Below are 19,662 nucleotides of genomic sequence, written 5' to 3'. Positions count from 1 at the left end.
AAGTTTGCTTTGAATTCTACAAGGCCTAGGCTAGCCTTAAACAGGGGTTTCTGAGAAGCAATACAGATTAGGAATCAAATGCTTTAGATGTGTACAAGTTTGAATTAATGAACACTCAGATTAATAAGTGAACACTGATTATTTTAATATATGCACAATCAACAGTCGGTGTAAATTGATTCCTTGAAAACATAAAGGTTTGAGAATACATCTTAGGTCCCAGAGGCTGATATTGTATTTTTTGTCTGTTGTGCAATAATACAGTTTAAATGGTATCACTCAACAACAGTGCTTTTGATACTTGAAAAGAAATTATTGGTTATTTTTTCTTACTGTGAAATATTTGCACTGTCTGAACTTTCTGGTTAACTTTATAACTGTTAAACTTTTTTACTGGTGTTAATTTATTGTGCTCGGTATTTGATATGCTGGTCTCTAGTCTGTGTAAGTGTGAAATTTGTCATATTTAATTGAATATTTTTATCTTCTACACAGTTATCTTGAGGGCTTTTCTTCTTTTATTCTCTCTTCCTGGGAAATAATGGAGAGATGGCTGAAGAAGTCGATGCTTACCTACTTCTGAACTGTATGTGTTAATTAAAGACAGAGGCTGTAGCGGGTTGTACATACAGGGAAAAATCTACCTGCCTGTCAGAGTGCTTGTGGCCAGATCCACCAGTACCTGCTGAGTAGCTGCATCAGCAAATCCAGTGAAGTAAAACTATTACTGCCTTAATAATCTGAGATTTCAGTTGTAATTTCTTTGACGTGCAGCCCTTCCACAGGCTGGGAACTGCAGAACTGGACGTGACTCTGGGGAGTCAGGGGGTGGCGGGAAGGTGTTTCAGCCAGCAAAATCTGACATGTTCTATCCCATTGGTGCGTTTGCAGCTGTAGCCGTGTTGGAACTGCCAAGAAACATGTCGAGTTCAATTTAAAGTGAGAATGAATTGGTGTCTGTCAAAAAGAATATTTGAGTAAACCTGACTACCTCAGTTCTGTTTGTCTTTGAGTTAAGCTTCTAGCTTGCTGTGAACTTCCAAACTTTAAGATGTAAAAACATGTCTCAGGTTTTCAAGAGCAAATTATAGTAGGAAGCATAAGCCACTTTTGAGTGTAGAACACAGCTAAAATCGTAGCTTAAACCAATCAGTTATGTAGCCTTAAGTGTAGTTTCCCCAGTAAAATTCGGTATTGATTTTAAATAAATACAGGGTTTGCAGGCAGCTACTTTAGGTGTCCTGAACATATTGTGGCAAGTCCATCTTGTTGCATCTCTTACACATGAAAACTTTGAAATGCAGCCCAAATAAGTCTTTGTGTTTTCACCAGCATAGATGGGGCAGCAGGAGCCCTAGAAATAGGGCTAAGAGATAAATAAGTTGGCTTGTCTGTAGCAGAAATGTTTTCAGTATATAATGTCCACAGTTTTAATTTCTTAAAAACATTCCATATTGCTTGTGGAAGCAAGTTAGTCTTCTGGTCTTCTCTTACCCAGAAGTTAGATCTGTAGCATTTCAGTTAGAAGTCAAGGCAAGTCATGCTGCAGATACACACTTTTCTAGGGTTTTGGACAATTCCAAGGAGGAAGGATAGCTTTTGGTAGGAGGATGGCGCAAGTAAATGACACTGAAAAGCAGACGATTCATTCCTCTTGAAATGAGTTGAGTTTAATTTCCGAAATAGAATTTCGACCCCCATTAATTGGCAGTTGGTCCAACACGGCTCAGTCTTTCTGCTGAGCACTTGTAATTTGGGAAGACCGAGCAGCCATATCCACATTCCCTGACAAGGGCCAGTTGTTTTCGAAATCTTCCTGTCCTGCAAACCTTTCAGCCTGAATATCTTTCTGTAGAGAGGGAGATGTGTGTCTGTCCTTCCCCGTGTTTCCTCGGAGTGATTTCCAGCCAGCTGAGCAGGGCAAGAGCTTTCCCTGCAAGATTGAACAAGCAGCTTTTGCCTGGCTGAATGTGTCATGCTTCAGGATTTGGGTCTGTTTCTGTATAAAATAATGTGATCTTACATTATCAGACTTCCAAAAACAATGTGATTTTACACTACCAGACTTCCAAAGTGCAAATGTTGCCTTTTTAATGTGAAGCTTACCTTGGAGATAAACCAGCTGTTTTGAGAGAACTGGCTGACCTTGAACATGCTTTTCCTATTTTGGTACAGAATGTAAATACAGAACAAACTATTTTACATAGGTTTTGACTGGGTTGAGATATAAGGGCTAATTTTTGTTATTTATGGAGTAAAAATTTCCTTATTTTACTGTGGAAAAAAAGGGTATGTCATACAAAAGAAAGAAATGATGTCAATAAAATGTCTGTAGAAAACTGAGTCGTCTTGTCCTTTTCGTTGAGCACTGACAATTGTTAACTGCAAGACAAAGTGCAATAAGGGACCATTACAACAGTCATTTATTTTGTGAGAATTTTGAAAAATTAAATTACACTGTCTGCGTATTGATCACTTTATTAAACCATTACTTGACACACTTTGAATGTAAAATATTCTATATTATCATTAGCTCATAGGTGATTTTCAGAAGTTCAGTCTGCCGGTGAAGTGAGTAGGTTCCTGAATTCTCTATCCCACCCTCATGTATGTGATACTTAAAAATTATGCAATATTTAAGTCTCTTTTTTTTTTCCACTTGAAGATGACAATTCCCTGTTTTGTGTGAAGGATTTGGCCATCTGATTCCCATTTCAGCTGGAGGAATGTTGGTGTTGCCCAGTGGCTGTGGCCGGACTCGCAGCCGGAGTTGCTCAGTGTCCCTCGGCCTGGTTGGTGGGATCCGTGATGTTGCAGCCACTGTTTCTGGTCCTGAGCCAGCTTTGCCTGCTGTGAGACTGGGATTTTTACAATATATTTATAATGACAATACACTTTTATATATATAAATTAATTACTCTGATAATTGAGAAAGACAGAACAACATTCCTATCAAATGCAGAGTGAATACAATTTAATAATCTAGCATGGGGGGGGGGGGTGGTTGTTTTTTGGTTTGTGTTTTGTTTATTTTTTTTTTTCCCTAAGCAGTATGTCAGCGAATACATAGATTTTAAAAAAAAACCCAAACATTTGCCTTCATCTCTTCTATTTCGGAAAATCGGATAAAGCAAAGCAAAAGCAGGTTACTCTTCCTTTTTGTTTGCCTTGTCTCAAAATAGGAGTCTTTCAAAAGGATATGAAAGCTTATAAAATATGCCACTGTTCATTTCGTAGATGGCTTTGCTGAATAACATCAGGTATGTAAATCTACCCAAGTGCAGCTATAAGGTTTAAAAACTTTTATGTTTCTAAAATTAATGCCATTGGTAACAAAGTAAAAAAACCTGGTATATGGACCAGTTTGTGTTTAAAATTCAGAATTAGATCGAAAGATCTCTCCTCTGGAGCGTAATGTGCGTTGCTTAAGCCACAGCAGGGTCAGAGCCTTAGGCTGCAGCCTGGAAAGACGCAGGAGCTGCGCTGGGGTTGGGTCAGTGGAGTTTCCCACTGGAGTTAAAAATGCAGCCCTGTTTCAAATGCAATTTTACAGTATTTCTGTGCGTCTAGAGCGGTCATTTCCATGCATGTATAAAAAGTCAAGTACCACAGAGAGTTTTTCACTGTTGCTCATGAAGTCCTCAAAATAACAGGATTGCCCAAGCTGTGAGCTGAGTCGTGAGTATATCCCCCTTGTCAGCCTCCAGTTCTCCCCTCTCAGCTAGTACCAATTAATGAATACGTGTATTTGGCTATTCCAATTTTTTTTCCTGTGTTTCAACAGAATAAGTCTAGCAAAGGTCAGACTGCTCCTGAGGATTTCATAGTTTCCTGAATTGGAAACAAACACCTCTCTGCCCTTAAATTGCTCTGAACATTCATGTGTGTCTGAGCACAGTAACACGACCTATTTTTTTAAAAGGGGCTTACACTGGGAAACAAAATTAAGGAAGGACTAAATGTCACAAAATACAAAATGTTATTTTTGTTTGAGGGGAATTATGGAAACCCAACATTTGCCCATGTGATTGCATCTTATTGCTATCAGGCCTTTTTTTTTTTTTAATCATTATATTTTTTCTGTTTGGAGAAGTTCTTAATTCTTCTGCATCTTGTGCTGTTCTGTAAGTAACATTAGCAGGCGAAATGTTGAGATTCACCTGAGCTAGACTGAGCTCTAGTTATGGAAATGACAAAGGGAACTGTTTTCAATCAACAAGAAAGTAATTCTAGGGAAATGCCTATGTTACCAACTCAAATCGAATACTGTTCAATTTTACATTCGTTTCCTGTTCATTTGGTATAAGGTTGAAATTAAAGGCAGATTTTTCGACCCCCAGAAATGAGGATACTGAAATACATTCTTTCTTGCTTTTACAGCAAGTGTTGTCACACAACCTCTTTCTCTACTTTATTTGCTGTGGACAGGAGTCCTGGGAAGATGCGGGTGCAGCCAGGTGAGGAGAGGAGAGGGCGTCTCAAATGTGCTCCGGGTGGTTCTGCAGGCATGTGATGAAACCCTGGATCGACTGACCCTCGTAGCAGATCTTGTAGATGGTTGTAAATAATGGAAACCTAAAAGAAGCACGTAGCAATGAAAATAGTTTTTAAAGCTTATATAAAAACATTTCTACTCCATTTATAATGAAGTTTTTATTGTCATTGTGGGGGGTTTTTGTTATGGTAAAAGGAAAGTGGAAAACTTTTCTCTCATTACAATGTAATTTTGAACTTGGAGGTGCCGTTACTGGAAGACTATATAGGGCAATTAAGAGGAGCCAGAGGCAATTCTTGGGGGTGTCAGCAGAGAAGAGTTGTTTTGGAGACAAAATTCCTATAATTTTTCATCTTAAAAAAAAAAAATCTTGAATTGCATATCCTCTTTTTCCTTCTGTGTGCAAAATGCATATGTTATTTTCATTCATTACTGCTATCTAAAAGACAAAAAAGGATGAAAATGTGTAATTATTCTATTTTCCTGGCTTAGAGTTCTTTCCCTTTTGCAAGTTGTCTTAGTCACTATGTGGTAAAAAATGAGTCCACTGAATGACTTGGAGCTGAGTGTGTAACTAAGTGCAATTATAGGATACTGATTAGATCAAGTTTTGATTTAAAGTTCACGTCATGTCAAAATGAGCTTTTCTATTCTCTCTCATTTTTGAAAGATAATGCTACTTGAATCTTCTGTATCTGTTATAATTCTAATAGTGTTTTGGTTTGGTTTGGTTTTTCCCTAAGTAATTTAGCGGCGTTTGACCTGTCAGGACTGCTAATGTACGAGAGGAAAAGGGATGGAGCGAAGTTTAGCTTTTCTATTCTGTAAGATGAAATAAAGGTTTCAAATTATAAATAATCTTACATAATCCCAAACAATTAGAAGTACTTTTATCTCAGCATTATTTGTGGCGCTTAAAGCATTGATATCAGCACATATTGCCTATTCGATGCACGTACAAATTTTTAATTAGGATTACACTCCCGAATTTTATACTGAGATAACCCAGTTAATGTTTGCCGCAAGCTGTAATGGTGACACACTGAGAACGAGAAACCCTTTGACCCATAGATCACGTTTGCAAGCTGACTCTGCATGTGGCCTTCAGCCTTGTTTAAGGGAATGGGGATATCTGGGTAGCTCCTCTGGATTATTGTTTCCTTTGTTTCTTGTATGTCTGTGGCTTGTTTCTTCCAATGCTGTTTAGGCTTCATCCCATTCTACTGCCCGTGGCAATGAGGAGTCAGGCTAAGCTGAGCTCTAACAGTGGCCTGAGATATAGAAAACAGTTGTTGCACAAACTAACAAGGTGATTAAACACAGGTACCATTAGGAAGGTTGTGAATCCCTCATCATTTGTTGTTGATTCCATTCTTTAAAAAAATAAAAGCACTTACTTATCAAGCATATTTTTCTGTTTCAGAATCTTGTAGACTTCGGCTGAGGTCTGAGGACCTTGCAGCTTTTGTCCATTCAGCATCTCATTTTCTAGTTCCTCAATGGACTAGAAGAGAGGAGACCGATTACTTGGATCAGAGGGGATACTGCTGCAGTACCAGCAGTTATCAAGAAGGTAAACAGTTAATGATGCTTTTGTAAAACACAGAAGGTTTTCTTCATGTGTTACTATAAAATATTTCAAAATCCTCCTTACTTTTCCTGTGCGAGCAAAAGCTTCTGCTACTTTCCTATTGCGTCCCCCATAGCAGGTGGTGATGAGATCAGCGACCCCGCAGCTTTCCAGGAAAGTGGCTATTGATACCGGTCCCCTGCAGAACATCTTGGCAAAGGCCACCATTTCCATAAGGCCCAGGCGTATAACTGCTGCCTTTGTGTTATCGCCGAAGTTCAGTCCATCACAGAACCCAGCTCCCACTGCTACGATGTTCTGAAAACAGTCCAGTGCAAAATACAGAGGAGGAAAGGAAATGGTCAGGCAAGATGTGTGGTTCATTAGTGTGCACTGAGCTCTAAGAAAATCTACAAATCTGTCTTCACCCCTTCACCAGAAGAAGGTTCAATTCCCATTGGCTATGAGTTTGTTATGAAGAAGGTAGGCAGCTAATTACCGTTGAACAAAAGTAACTGGGCTTCTAGAAGATTATTATAAAGTATCCTCTGTTATTCCCACGGGCAAAAATCAAATCAGCTTGTTTAATATAGTAATGGTGCAATCACATAGCATGTGTGCAATTAATGTTTGGGTTTTTTTCTTCTGCTAGTTCCAAGTTGGGGCTCTCTGACCTTTCTGTTTTAACTATTTAAAATATCCCACACGGAGTCATGCCTTTCCAGGTTTTCTCTGTGTGCCTCTAATTTAAACAGATATGGGTTCTACATACTGATACTGCAGTAGATCAAATTTGGGGTTTCCCTTCAAAAAAGGTCAATAGAATTACCCTTTTCTACAGCTCTAAACAAATCTCTCAGTATCCTAAACATCTTCACATATCCTCACCATTGTCCTGCACACCTCCCTTCCCACCTCCCAATTCCCAGCACCTAAATAAGTCTCTAAATAAGTGTAGTTCACTGTGTTTGAGTAATATGTCACCCAGTCCTGCTGTTGAAGTGTTTACTCCAGACATGCACACACCTTAGTGCAAATTTATATATATTTTAGCAAAGCAAATTACTTCAAAAAGAGCAAAGATTTTCCACAAAGCAGAAACAATTTCTCTCCCCTCTGTGCCTGCCCCCAGTTCCAATCTGTGGCTGAAAGCAAAATCCAGAGGTACTTGGTTTTGTATGTAAAGTTAAAATTCTTTCCTAGACAGTAATCCTCCTTCCTCCAAGGAAAGGTGAATTATTGAAGTGCAAATGATTGACTGTATAAAAAAAAAGTACAAAGGATCACAGGCTGAAGTCACTTTCAGCAGATTTAAAAGTAATCTCCAAATCTCACTCAAGTGCCCTCTCATTGGAAACCTGGTGATTTGGTTATTGCTCTGATCTGGTCTGAGATCTCTATGGGCATCATTGAACAATGCACAGATGTGCTGCCAACACAGAAGGTTGCTTCTGATACAAACTTTCTAGCAGGTTATTACTGGAACCATGGAAATAAGTTTTTAGTGGGAGCTACCATATGTAACAGTCTTTATTCCACGTGCTTGCAATACTTAGACAAGAAAATATGGCGGACTAAATTCTGCCCTCAGAAGCAGAGAGGTGCCTCTGCTCAAAGAAAGATAAAAAGCTATTTAAAATGCTTTGCCAGCAGTCATATTTTTAAGTAAATTTTCCCTTTTGAACAGATTGGAAAATTGACACATGAACATCTTGTCTGTGCTCATTCATTATAGGGTGGCAGAGCTCATATTAGACCCTATAGCTTACAAAAGACTCAGGTGAAGGTAGAATTTGGCCCTAATAAAAAACATTTTGGTTTGAAACCACTCACTTTTAAGGCTCCACAAATCTCCACTGTATCAGAGTCAGGCACCACAGTAATCCTGAAGTTGGGGGTCTGCATTAATTCTTTAAAGATCTCCCCTTGTTTTTCATTTTTGCACCCTGTGGGAAGGAAGGATGAAAGTTAGAATGTTTTTGTAATGTTTCACAGTACACACAATTAACTAAAATCTAAAATAGGGACCCAGGGACCACAAAACCTAACTGAGTGATGCTGAACAAGAGATTTGTGTGACAGCAGTTCCTGCTGCTGGAAGCCAGTGTTAAATGTATGCAAGTGCCAGGGCATTGATGGAGTATCGCTTAATAACACTTTAAAGAGCTCAGAAGGAGGTAGCCCCAATGCAGCTTCCTGCCCGAGAAAGCTCATATAACCACAAACCCCACAAAACATATTTACAAATCACTTTGTACAGCACAACCGTATACTTGCTACTTTGAAAATGTAAACTGGTGTAATTGCTAAGTATTATTTTGGGGTGCAAATGATTAACGCTAATTAGTTCCCAATTACAGGGAAATCCACAGATGATGAGTTTAACCTTGGCACTGCTGGAATATTTGTGGTATCAGTCCTACCAAGGTCATTATCATGTCATTTCGGCGCTTGCCCTAGGTGTTGGGAGGTAGGGCAGAGAGCCCTCAGCGGTAAAGGCATGAAGTTTGCTCTATCCAGAGAGCCCTTGGCCAGCTGGGCAAAGGCTTTTGAATGGAATTTCACTTCATTTCCATATGAGGCAGGTTGGTTTCCTTCAGGGAGAGCTCAGCGGTGAGAAGCTGTAGCATTTTCCAGCTGTCGTTCCTGGAAGAGTTCTGAGCATTCCGTGTTTTTGAGTATGAAAGAGTCTGGGTGATAGCACTCTGGTAGCTGTGGGGCCTCTGCCTCATCTCACAAGAAACTTTGGGTTTGCTTCTCGTCCTTAGCAATAGCTGATGTTGGGGAAAACTCAGTCTCTTGGAGGTGGCTGTTTCTGGGCTGTGTGGCTTTTGACGAAGACAAAAGCAAGGGGCAAAGCTCTCTGCAGAGTCATCGTCACAGCGTGGCTTAAAACTGAGCCAGCAGAAGTTAAACTCTCCCCAAGAAAATGGATATTGCTCAACTCTTCTAATCGTGTCTAGTCCTATTTGTGCCTAGTTGCTCTGCCAGCAACGAATGCCCAGGGGGTACAATTTTCACTGTTACTGTAACACTTGCAGGGCAAAGGAACAGTAGTGCAACAATGATTTATTTTTCTGTTTTGCCTAGCTTTGAAAGGATGTATTATAATACGAATTTTTGCTGACTTCAAAAATCAATGGGTTATAAAAACTACTGGATGAACTTTCCCATCAGGTCAGGCCTGGTCCTGGGGGCATCTGAGGCTACGTCTTGGCAAGCAGTTGAGTGAGAGGGAGGAACAGAATGTTACTGGGTTTTGTTTTGTTTTCAAACAAAGAAATTTGAAGATGGAGAAATACACCTCGGGGAGCATGAGCACAGATGAGCTTCTGATTACAGTTCTCTGTCTAGACTGCATCAGCCACTGATGTACTCAGCGTCGAGCTGTACAGACATAAAAGGTGGCTCTTGCCAGCCCCTACAGGAACAGGATTAAGCTGTAATGTTTCAGTGGATGAAATTGGCTCTCAGCACTGAAACCCAGCTGTTGGTTTGGATCTGATCCTGCCAGCACCAGCCTCCCTGGAAATCAGGCTGCCTCCCTGAATGAGCTCAGGGGTACAGCACCCACCCCACCGCTTGGGAACCACCTGGGACTGTCACATCCCCCTGCTGCCTCCAGAGGTTTTCCTCTTGCCCAGCCACAGGTGAAGTTAAGTCACAGCCACTCTAAATAGCTCTTTGCAGTAATTACCAATGGTGGTTTCACAGAACTTCTCATCAGCCACTTCTTTGGCTATGTTGGCCCCCATAAGCACACTGATTTCTATTTTCAGTTTCTCTCGAATGAGGTCAGAGATGAGCTTCAGGCCATCAGGACCATCATCAATCCCCTGAATAAAAGACAACAGTCAAAACCAAGTTGTTAGAATAGGAAAATTACAGCAGTAGAGCACCAGTAAAGCAAAAGGTGTCCTATTGCCTGCAGCTCTCTGGTGTTAATCGGAAGGATTTGGGTCTTATATTCACTAGCATTAGCCATTACTACAAATGCTCTGGGTTTGTACTTTGCTAACTGCAAATTCAGTGCAAGTTCAAGGAGAAAGTAGCGACAGTCAAGGTAAATCTGCAAGAGGCCTCACATCCAGTGCTGCTGTCCTGAGGCTTTCTTTGATGCTGTATTTTTCCTTTGTGCTAGATTCCTGTAGTACAGAACCAGACTTTTAAATTAAGCCTACAAGCAGTGGCTTTTTTTTTTTTTTGCAAGATCTAAGTGTTAATCTGAGTGCTTCATTGGCATTAAGGAGTATACTGAAATGTCTTGAGGTTTTTTCTGAGCTAAAGAAAGAAGTAAATTTGCAGGAATTTCCTTCCTCTTCCACCCTCCTTTCCTCTGTGTACTGCTGCTTGCGAGATAATTTCTATAGGGGAAAAATAAAACAGGGATGGGAGGAAGAGCTGACATTGCAGTCTGAAAACCTGCAATACATTTCTTTCATTATGATTTTTAATTGGATATTTCCTGTAATGCAATCAAACGAAGAAGCAGTAGACTATATTACTATGCTTTTCCTCTGGGTTTTAGTTTGAGATTCTCTTAAAATATTTAATCCTTTTAAGATTAGGATAATCTGGTACCTCTAACCCTCTTCCTCAGTTCATGCCAGATTGAAATTGCTTCAGTTCTGCAAAACTATTAGTGTTACTGTGCTGTTTTAATGCTGTCAAGAACAGCTTTAGCATATACTTGGAATAAGCACTTCGACCCAGTGCTCTTCCCAGTTCAGAGTTAATTGAGGCTGTTGTCTGATGAGCATTTTTTCTGGCAGTGGCACCAGCCCATGCAGCCCGCCCTCTGTCCATTTTCACCTCTGTTCTGGTCCAAGTGGGAACGGATCCAGGCTAAAGATGGCTGGCAAAGGCAGATACTCTTAGCCCAGCTGGGTTGCCCCATCCTTTCTGCGGCCACATGAGCAGTGGAAGGGCTGGCAGAAGCTGGGTAAGTTTTAATTCTTGCAGAAAGAAATGCTTGTGTTTATGCAGAGCATGCAGCTGAGGGCTGGAGCTCTTACCCTTAACTTGAAGTTATTTGTTTACTCTGTACAAACTGAGTCTTCTGGAGATGACAGCTTACCTTGATCAGGGAAATCCCAAAGGTCTCGGGTTTTATCTGGCCTGCAATCTGCTCACAGATTCGTCCAATGAATTGATGTGGCAGAACAAACACTAGGATGTCTGCTCCCTTTGTTGCTTCAGCCACGTCTGGTACAGCCACCTGGGACAAGAGTGACAACCAACATGAGCCCCAGGTAGGAATCCTCACACCTTGCAAGACAGCAACATGCTGAAGCCATTGCAGATGCATTGCAAATGTCCTTAATTTTAACTGGCACTGTGGTGTAGCTGCTAGCTCTTCATGTGAACAGCTACAGATCTCTTCTGAAATATCCAAAGCAGCGTAACTACTTTAGGTTTAGATTTTTTTATAGTTTTGCTTTTAATTTGCCTTCCATCCCAGCCCTGTGTGGATACTCTGGGGAAGATGATATACTTTCTGAATTTGCAGCATCCTGAGAAGCCCCTTTGCTGGTTCAACTTCTTCAGGTGGTTCCTGAAGATACTGAGCAACCCCATATGATTTTTCTGGAATGAGTGGTAGCACTGGGGAGCATGGGAGCAAACTGGGGCAGTGAGACAGAGCCTCTTCTGGCAGTCTTTAGTTTCCATAGGTCACCAGCTGAGAGTTACTCAGGAATAAACTATATCAAAAGGCAGAGATTATCATCATCTGGGGAAGGGTATGTGTCTTAGTAACTTAACCAATAATTACAAAGAGCTATACAAAATGCTTAATAACTAGCAAGCTGTATCCTCTTCCAAATGCTGGCATCACTCAGAACAATATTTCAAGCCAGGCTACAGAGGCAACAGCAGGTGAATTGCAGCCTGCTATAGAATCATAGAATAGTTTGGGTTGGAAGGGACCTTCAAAGCTCATCTAATCCAACCCCCTGCAACAAGCAGGGACATCTTCACCCAGATCAGGCTGCTCAGAGCCCTGTCCAGCCTGGCCTGGGATGTCTCCAGGGATGGGGCATCCACCACCTCTCTAGACAACCTGGGCCAGTGTTTCACCACCCTCAGTATAAAAAATTTCTTCCTCACGTCTAGCCTGAATCTCCCCTCCTTTAGTTTAAAACCATCACCCCTTGCCCTGTTGTAACATGCCCTGCTAAAAAGTCCATTCCCATCCTTCTTATGGGCCCCTTTTAAGTACAGAAACGCTGCAATAAGGTCTTCCTGGAGCTTTCTCTTCTCCAGGCTGAACAACCCGAACTCTCTCAGCCTGTCCTCATACCAGAGATGTTCCAGCCCTCCGATCATCATAAGCAGTTTACAATCTGAGAAAACATCGCTCTTGGAGCAAGTGGGAGAACCAGAGCTATTGCCAGCAAGGCATGTTCTCTGAGAAAACAGCAAAGCAGGAGCGGAGCAGAGGCTGGCAGCGCTGTACAGACAGTGCTCCTCGCTCTCCAAAATGTCACAGAGCAATGCAAGGGGAAAATTGGGGTTGTGTGGTTTTCGTTTTCTTTCTCAGTTGGAGATGAAGATGTGAGGGTCCCTCCAGTCGATTTCTGCTGGTGAAGCCTGAGACTTTGCTACAGACAGGCTGAGGCTGATCTCAAGTGATGCTGACAAGCCTGTTGCTCTGCTAGAGGATTGTAAAAATAACAATGGCAAGTCAATTGTAACCCAGGAGAACTGCGTGCCAAGTTCAAACCACGGGAGTGCAAATATGCAGTCACAGCACTAAATGGAGTGCTAAATATAAGCACTTTCCAAGAAAGGAGACCCACCACATGCAGCATCCTAACTTCCTCTTACAAGTGCAGCTGTTCCAGAAACACGTTGCTACTTTATTTAATTCACAGAACAATGGCACTTGGCAAAATCTTGAACAGCCAAAAAGCCTCGCCTTGTTTGCTTCAGTAGCAATAAATTATCTAAGCTGATTAATTTAAGTAGAGATGCATAATTTGGAATTTTAAATGTCCATGAAAATTAAATACCGTATATTTTTGGTGGAATTTATAGCATTATTAATTATAGCAGTGTGTTGCTATCCTGAAGTTGCCCATGAGTTATTCATCTCAGCTGTTACCTGTGCTGTTTTCTTTTTCAGAAAAGGAGAGAGCACTAGCTTTCCTATTTTTTTTTTTTTTTCCCCAGAAAATGCTGTGGGTTTGAAGTATCTGAGGTCTGTGCAGACATAACTGTAGCACTGGCAGGCACAGAGATGCTGATTTCTGCTGGAGAGAAGGAAGGGGGTGTTACCAGCACCTGACCCAGTCGGGTGTTTGAAGTTGCATGTGACATATGAGACAAGCAGAACTCACAGAAGCGAGTTGTATTTCAGCAAACTTAAAATATTGGAGTGAGTTAGGTGGCAAACCAGAATGAAGAATTACTTCCTAATCTTAATTTTGCTAGATGTTGCCTCCTTTATAAAAAAAAAAAATTCAGTGATTTCTTTCCGCTCCCTCCACCCTCCAACTTACCACATTTTGGGGTATCTTGTATCCAGGCAGATATTTAACATTTTCGTGTTCCTGGTTGATTATTTCTGAGAGTTTTCTTCCATTGACAATCTCTTCAAATACCCATATCTTGACAGTAGGATCAAATCTGTTGGATTTCTGGACATTTTTGCCAATGATTCTTGCTATGGCTGATCCCCTTGAAAAAAAAAATCAAAATAACTAACAGGAAACAAATACTTTTATTGTGAATTGGAAACATGAATTACTTTAAACATAATAACTCTTAAGAAGCCTGTGCTACAAAGCGGTTTGTGTGCTTGCTACACTTATCAGAAAGCTTTATCCACTATCCTCCATCAAAAACCCTCAGTTTAAAACCACAGAAAGTAGAACCAGGGAAAACATAGTTGTAATAATGGATCTGAAGCCATAACAAAGATTATCCAGTGAAAGTGTGGTGTATCATCAACAGCTCTAAAAATACAGTATCTGGGTTTGAAATCTCTCTTTCTTCTCAGATAATTCTCTTTTTCTGAAGACAAACAAATTTGGCAAGGCAGCGCTGAACAACCTTACTGTAACGGATGGATGGATCCCACTTTCCTACTAATAACCAAACAGTTGCAATAAGGATTTTATGTCAGACATAACTCCTCAGAAATTGTTCTTTTGTTAAATAGAAACAATCCAAACAAATCTTCAACCTGATGGTTTTTCTTTATTTATTGTTCTAATTATCGCTGTAACAGGATCTGTAAGAGTTGCAGCCTGAGGATATTTTAACCATCCAGTTTACTCTTCTTCAGTCACACTCAGTTCAGACAATAATTTTATTTTCTCGTCACCACTGCAGCCTTGCAAACATTCACTTGTTTTCTTGGCAAGAGAGAACTAAAAACCCCATAGAAAATATTGGAAGATATTGCTTAATGCTCTTTATATTTTATGGGGTGATTATTTTTATTCCTCTGTTCCCTCTTTTCATTTTAATACCACTTTAATCTCTCAAGTACTGGCCATTTTACTAATGCAACTGAAAGAGGAGCTCCGGCTGCAACACTCTTGTGCTCTGCCCCACTTATAACACACCTGCATGGACAGGATTTAGCTGTCGTATGTTTTCTCTAACTGATAAAGGTCTCGAGTATGTCCAAGACGAAGTCCAGGTATGTCTGTGCTGTCAATGGCTGAAGGAGAACCACGTTGTAACAGCTCTCCTTGGGTCAACCATATTTTTGATGTAACAGGTTTGCACAAGGCTGAATTGCTCAATAAGTAATAAAATAATAAGGCCTTTATCTTTAGCGATAAAGAAATCCTACTGAGATCAGGTTTCACATTGCTCAGTGTTAACTATATAATGTATCCTGAGCTGCCGTAATGCTTGCTTTCTAAAAAGAGATTATTTGGTCCTTTAAAATGCATAGGGAAATGTTTTAGGGGTGAGCCTTTGCTGTAAGAGAAGTATTGTCTTTAAAATGACTTACATTCTGGTTCTCTTGCCCTGCTGTCAACAGAGAGCACAATCAAGGCCTGAGCTGAGGATCTAAATTAATCATCCAGGTTGTCCAGGAACCTCTGCTTGGAATCTCCCACACAACCTGGACAATGAACTTAGGCCTCAAGCCTACCCATAAAAATAACCCTTCTAGCTATGTACCAAGTTAACATGATTTTTTTCTCTTGCAAGATGCAGACTCCAGCTCTAACCTCTGAAATCCTGAATGGGACTCAATCCTCAGTAGATAAATCTGACCTTCCGGCAGAGCTGTCATTACCACCGTGCTCGGATGTTGCCACCCAAGTATTTTCCTATTGACAAGATAGCAGTGAAGGTATCTTGGCAAAAAGTAACTCCATAAATGTCAGTGTTTTTTGTTTGTTTCTCTTTAGATGAAGGAGGATTTGAAGGAGAAAGGGTTTAATGTTTAAAAGACATTGAGTAGTCATCAGGGAAAATATCTCACCACAAAACCCTCAAACAGTTCAAAACCTGATGCTCTGTTTTGCTCAGTCCATTTAAAATCCGGTCACCACTGATCAGCCTTGGAAAAAAGAATTGCTTTGTCTCTGGAGGTGGTGTTTGACAGACTATGGAGGCCTGGCAGAAAAGGGCTGCTAATGCGAACAAAACCAAGGATGCTCATGTAGAAAGACTTTGACGTAGCAGGGTTTTTTCTCCAAAACTCCATTTAGTGAAAATTAATAGAAGGCTGAGAACTCCACTTAGATACTTTTTTAAAGTAAGTGAAAACTGCCAGTCGGGGTTTTTTTCCCAATTATGTTAATTCATGCTGAGAAAAATAAAGCTTTCATCTAGAGATTTCCTGTCATAATGGAAAAGCTTTGATGTAGAATAACTCAAATAAGACCTACTATTTATATATGTGAACATGAAAGTGTTTGTGGTTTACATCAGATCCAGTGAAAAATAGAGCTTAACAGACCCCACAAAACACCGAGTCCCTTCCCTCTGCAGAGGGCAGTCAAATATACTTATGCCATTCATAATAGTTTTTCTGAGGAGGTCTTAAAGCCTCAGCAGTTGCACGTCTCTTCCCTTTCCCAACCATCCGATCTCAGGACTTTGCTACCTTTAGCATTAGAAAGACCATCCTCATATTTAACCTAAGTGTTTCTTACTGCAGTTTAAGCCTATTTCTATTTCAGAAGTGTGGAGTATTTTTTTTCTCCTTTAGATCCTTGAAGATGACCATGTTTTCCTCTAGTCTCTTTTTAACCAGCCACCCCATTTTTTTAAAATTCTAGTATCACTGAGGTTGGCAGGGACCATGAGAGGTCTCCAAAGTGGGACCAGCACTGGGTTCAGATCAGGTTGCTCAGCGCTTTGTTCAGTCGAGTCTTGAAAACTCTCCGAGGACGACCTCCTCTCTGGGCAACCTGCCCCAATGCTTTCTTATTCTTATATGGGTTTAGTTCTTTTTTTTCCTCCTCTATATACTGAGCTAGAACCTTCTCTGGTTCAATTTATGAACACTGGCTCTTGTTTTTCTTCCATGCGCCTCCATAAAAAGCCTGGCCATCTGTCTGTGCAAGACAAGAACCTAGTTTAAGCTGGATCTTTGCTGAAGGCTCTGCAGTCCAAACAAATCTAAGAAGGTTAGGAGAGTTTCTGGATTTTGAAGGGACAGGCAGTGAATTAAGCCTCTGTTTTTAAGAACAGGTAACTGAACTGTGATTAATGTGAACACAAACCCTCCTGTACCTGGCTGGTAACCACAAAATGCGATGCAGCACTTAATTCGTTTAACCACATCACTCATGAGTCTCCTGGCAGTGTTGACTTAGAAAGTCTCTGTGACCTGCTGAACTTCTGCAGCTGACACGAGCTATTGCAACACGCTGTGTCATGTGTCAACCATGTTTCTGAGCTGCAAGGAAGACTCAAGAGCAGTTATATGAACTGTCACCCAAATATTCAGGAGGAACATAAGGAAAAAAAAATGTTTGCCAAGGATAAACATATTTCTGTGTTGTGCTAAGACAACCTGTTCTGCCACAGAGGCTATGAATAGATGTGATGTACGCATCAGAGCACAGTGTTTATCTCCTCCCCAAAGATTTTACAGTCCATATATGTGGTAGGAAGCAAGAGATGGGCCCAGGCAGACAGGCAGTACAAGTAGGTAGTATTGAATGAGCTGGAGTCTCTGTATCTCTGTGGCATAACTCTTTCCAAGTTTTGTAGGTACATGTGAACAAACCAGAACTTTCTTGAGTACAGACCCAAAGGAAGACAACTAAGTGGCTTTAGAGACTGTCTTATGGCAAGGGTACAGCCTGGGAAAGGCAGGAGGTGCTCGCTTGAGGATGCAACAAGAGAATGATGAAGACTGTCACTGCGGGCTGACCAAAGGTAAAAGCTGACTCCCAGATGTGCAGCCAGCACTGTTGAGCAGCTTGGAAGTGACAGAAAGATGCCTACACAGGCTTGGATGCCTGTGGTTGAGGTGAGGGAGAAAAGGGGAGCAGGGGAGGGGTGCAAGTGCTGGAATGACATGGTGGAAGTGGCAGTTGGGGAAATGCTGGTGCAGAAATGACAGGGCAGGACTGAGTCCGTCAGCACTAGAGAAAGCCAAATGTGTGATGATGAGTTCCCAAAGCAGACTTAGCTGTGCAGTTACACGTGAAAGGCTGTGTCTGGGACATGTCGTGCACAGAGAGCGTGTGAATTGGAAAGACAGCATGCACGTGGGGGCTCAGAAAGCAGCAGACTGCTTTTGCAAGGCAGGAAGGCAAAGAGCGGTGCTTTATGCGGTGTTCTCAGCACCTCACGAGCAACCACTCCCTCACCTATTGATTTTTTTTGGCATTTATTTCTGCTTAGCTGTCAGATATTTTTAAAATCTCAAGGACCTTGCCCTTCTTGTACAAAAGTAATCCACAGAACTACCTGGAGGCTGGGTTTGCTAATCCCAAGCACATGCACATACATGTTTTTGTTTGTGCTCAGCTTATATAAATTGTAAGGAAAGTAAACTGTGAACTCCCGTGAGAAAGGGTTTGTTGATTTCAGTGGGGTCTGTCAGACACAAGGAGCTCTGGAGAGCTGTGCTTTTGTCTATAATAGAAAGGACTGAGCAGCAGCAGATATTCTTATGAATGGGGCTAAAGATACACTGGGGATCTGAACACAATTCTTGTACAAGGCTACATCTGCCCCAAAATGCAAAACAGTATGCCGAGGAGGCTGGAAGTGAAAGCTGTCAGTAAGTCACGGCTTTAAACGAAACCTGTGCCCTGCTTCCTTCACAGGGATACAAACAGCATCACTGCTCTCCTTCCTACTCAATGCTTGCGTTGGACCTGCCTGGGCCCTGCCACACACAGCTAGAGGAACAGCTCTGCTCCTCTCTGACATCTCGCTGTCCTGTCACCTGCCTTTAAACAGTTTACACCCCCCAGTGATGCAGGAGCCTCGTGTCTTTTCCAGCTCTCCCTGCCCCAAGGCTGCCGCCGGACACGATCGGAGCGGGGCTGCGGTTTCAGGACCATGGAGACCCCGCGGAGCCCGCCCGCCGCCCCCGCCGCCCCCGCCGCTCCCGCCCCCGACCTGTTGCGAAGCCCCCGGCAGCGGCGGGGGGAGCCGGCCCGGGGCGCGGTTGTGCTGCGAAGGAGGGAAGGAAACAAGGAAGGAAAAGGAAAAAGCGAGAAAAAAAAAAAATAAATAGGAAAAAAGGAAGGACAGCAGGGGAGTGGCGGGGGGACGGAGCGTGCCCCCCCCCCGCGCTGCGGCACTCACCAGTTCCCCGAGCCCACGATGCAGACGCGGAGCGGGGACATGCTGCGGGCGGCCCTCCCGCTGCTGCCGGCGGCTCCGCTCGGCCCGGCCCGCTGCCAGCACCGCCCCTGCCGGCCCGGCCCCCGGCGCCTGCGGGAGGAACCGGCGTGAGCGGGCGGCGGCCCCGGTGGCAGAGCCAACCCCCCCCGGCTCCGCCCGCAGCCCCGGCGGCTTCTCTGCCCGGGTCGGTCCTTCCCCCGAGGGGCTGCGCTGCGGGTTTCGGCTGGGAGAAGGGAGATTCAGTGCCCCGGATGGGGAATGGGGAAAACGGTGCCTTCACCGAAATCCACGGGGATGAGGACCTGCGTGGGGAAGACCCCGGCACTTCTCGTGGTGTGGGACCTTCGTGCCCATCCGCAGCCCCAGGGGGTTTCCACAGGGTGGGTGAAGTGGCAGTTTGGGAGGAATACAAGCTGGGCACTTAGGGGCAGTGACAGACATCTCGAGGTCCCACCTGTCCTGCCAGACAGATGCATAATTGGCTTGAATTCTTCTGATAGATGAGGACCACACCAGGGAAAGGCTATGAGTGCATTTGCAGAGCAAAATTCAGCTGATAAATCATGGACTATAGCACAGTTCTTAATATGGGACATCAAACAAAAGTTATCTGCGCAGAAGGATGAAACACAGTGGTGTTCCTTTTCCCCTACATGGCCTAATCATGCATAACAGCCTACAAATTACCATGCTTTACTGCTCAGCCTTCCATTACACCCTATCTCCTCTTCAAAGCAGCCTTCTCTGTTGTTTTTAGGCCAAAGAGCTGCATTTGTCACCTTCCCTGCGCTTGCACTCCTGCTTTGCCTCG

The 19,662-nt window shown here is 42.5% G+C and overlaps 1 protein-coding gene across 1 annotated transcript; it reads right to left on the bottom strand.

The window, feature by feature from the left end:
* Positions 1–2,440: 2,440 nt before the first annotated feature.
* LOC135990130 (glycerol-3-phosphate dehydrogenase 1-like protein) lies at positions 2,441–18,854 on the bottom strand. The gene is made up of 8 exons (XM_065637555.1): positions 18,813–18,854; positions 13,568–13,745; positions 11,143–11,283; positions 9,763–9,901; positions 7,899–8,011; positions 6,150–6,383; positions 5,893–5,999; positions 2,441–4,575 (listed from the first exon to the last, which is right to left on the bottom strand). The coding sequence occupies exons 1-8, from the start codon at positions 18,851–18,853 to the stop codon at positions 4,479–4,481; spliced, it is 1,050 nt and encodes a 349-aa protein (XP_065493627.1). The 5' UTR covers position 18,854; the 3' UTR covers positions 2,441–4,478.
* Positions 18,855–19,662: the final 808 nt, after the last annotated feature.

The sequence above is a fragment of the Caloenas nicobarica genome, chromosome 6 (genome assembly GCF_036013445.1).
Source record: "Caloenas nicobarica isolate bCalNic1 chromosome 6, bCalNic1.hap1, whole genome shotgun sequence".
Lineage (NCBI taxonomy): Eukaryota > Metazoa > Chordata > Aves > Columbiformes > Columbidae > Caloenas > Caloenas nicobarica.
Note: the sequence above shows the minus strand (reverse complement) of the source record. Positions and strands in the feature narration are given on the sequence as shown.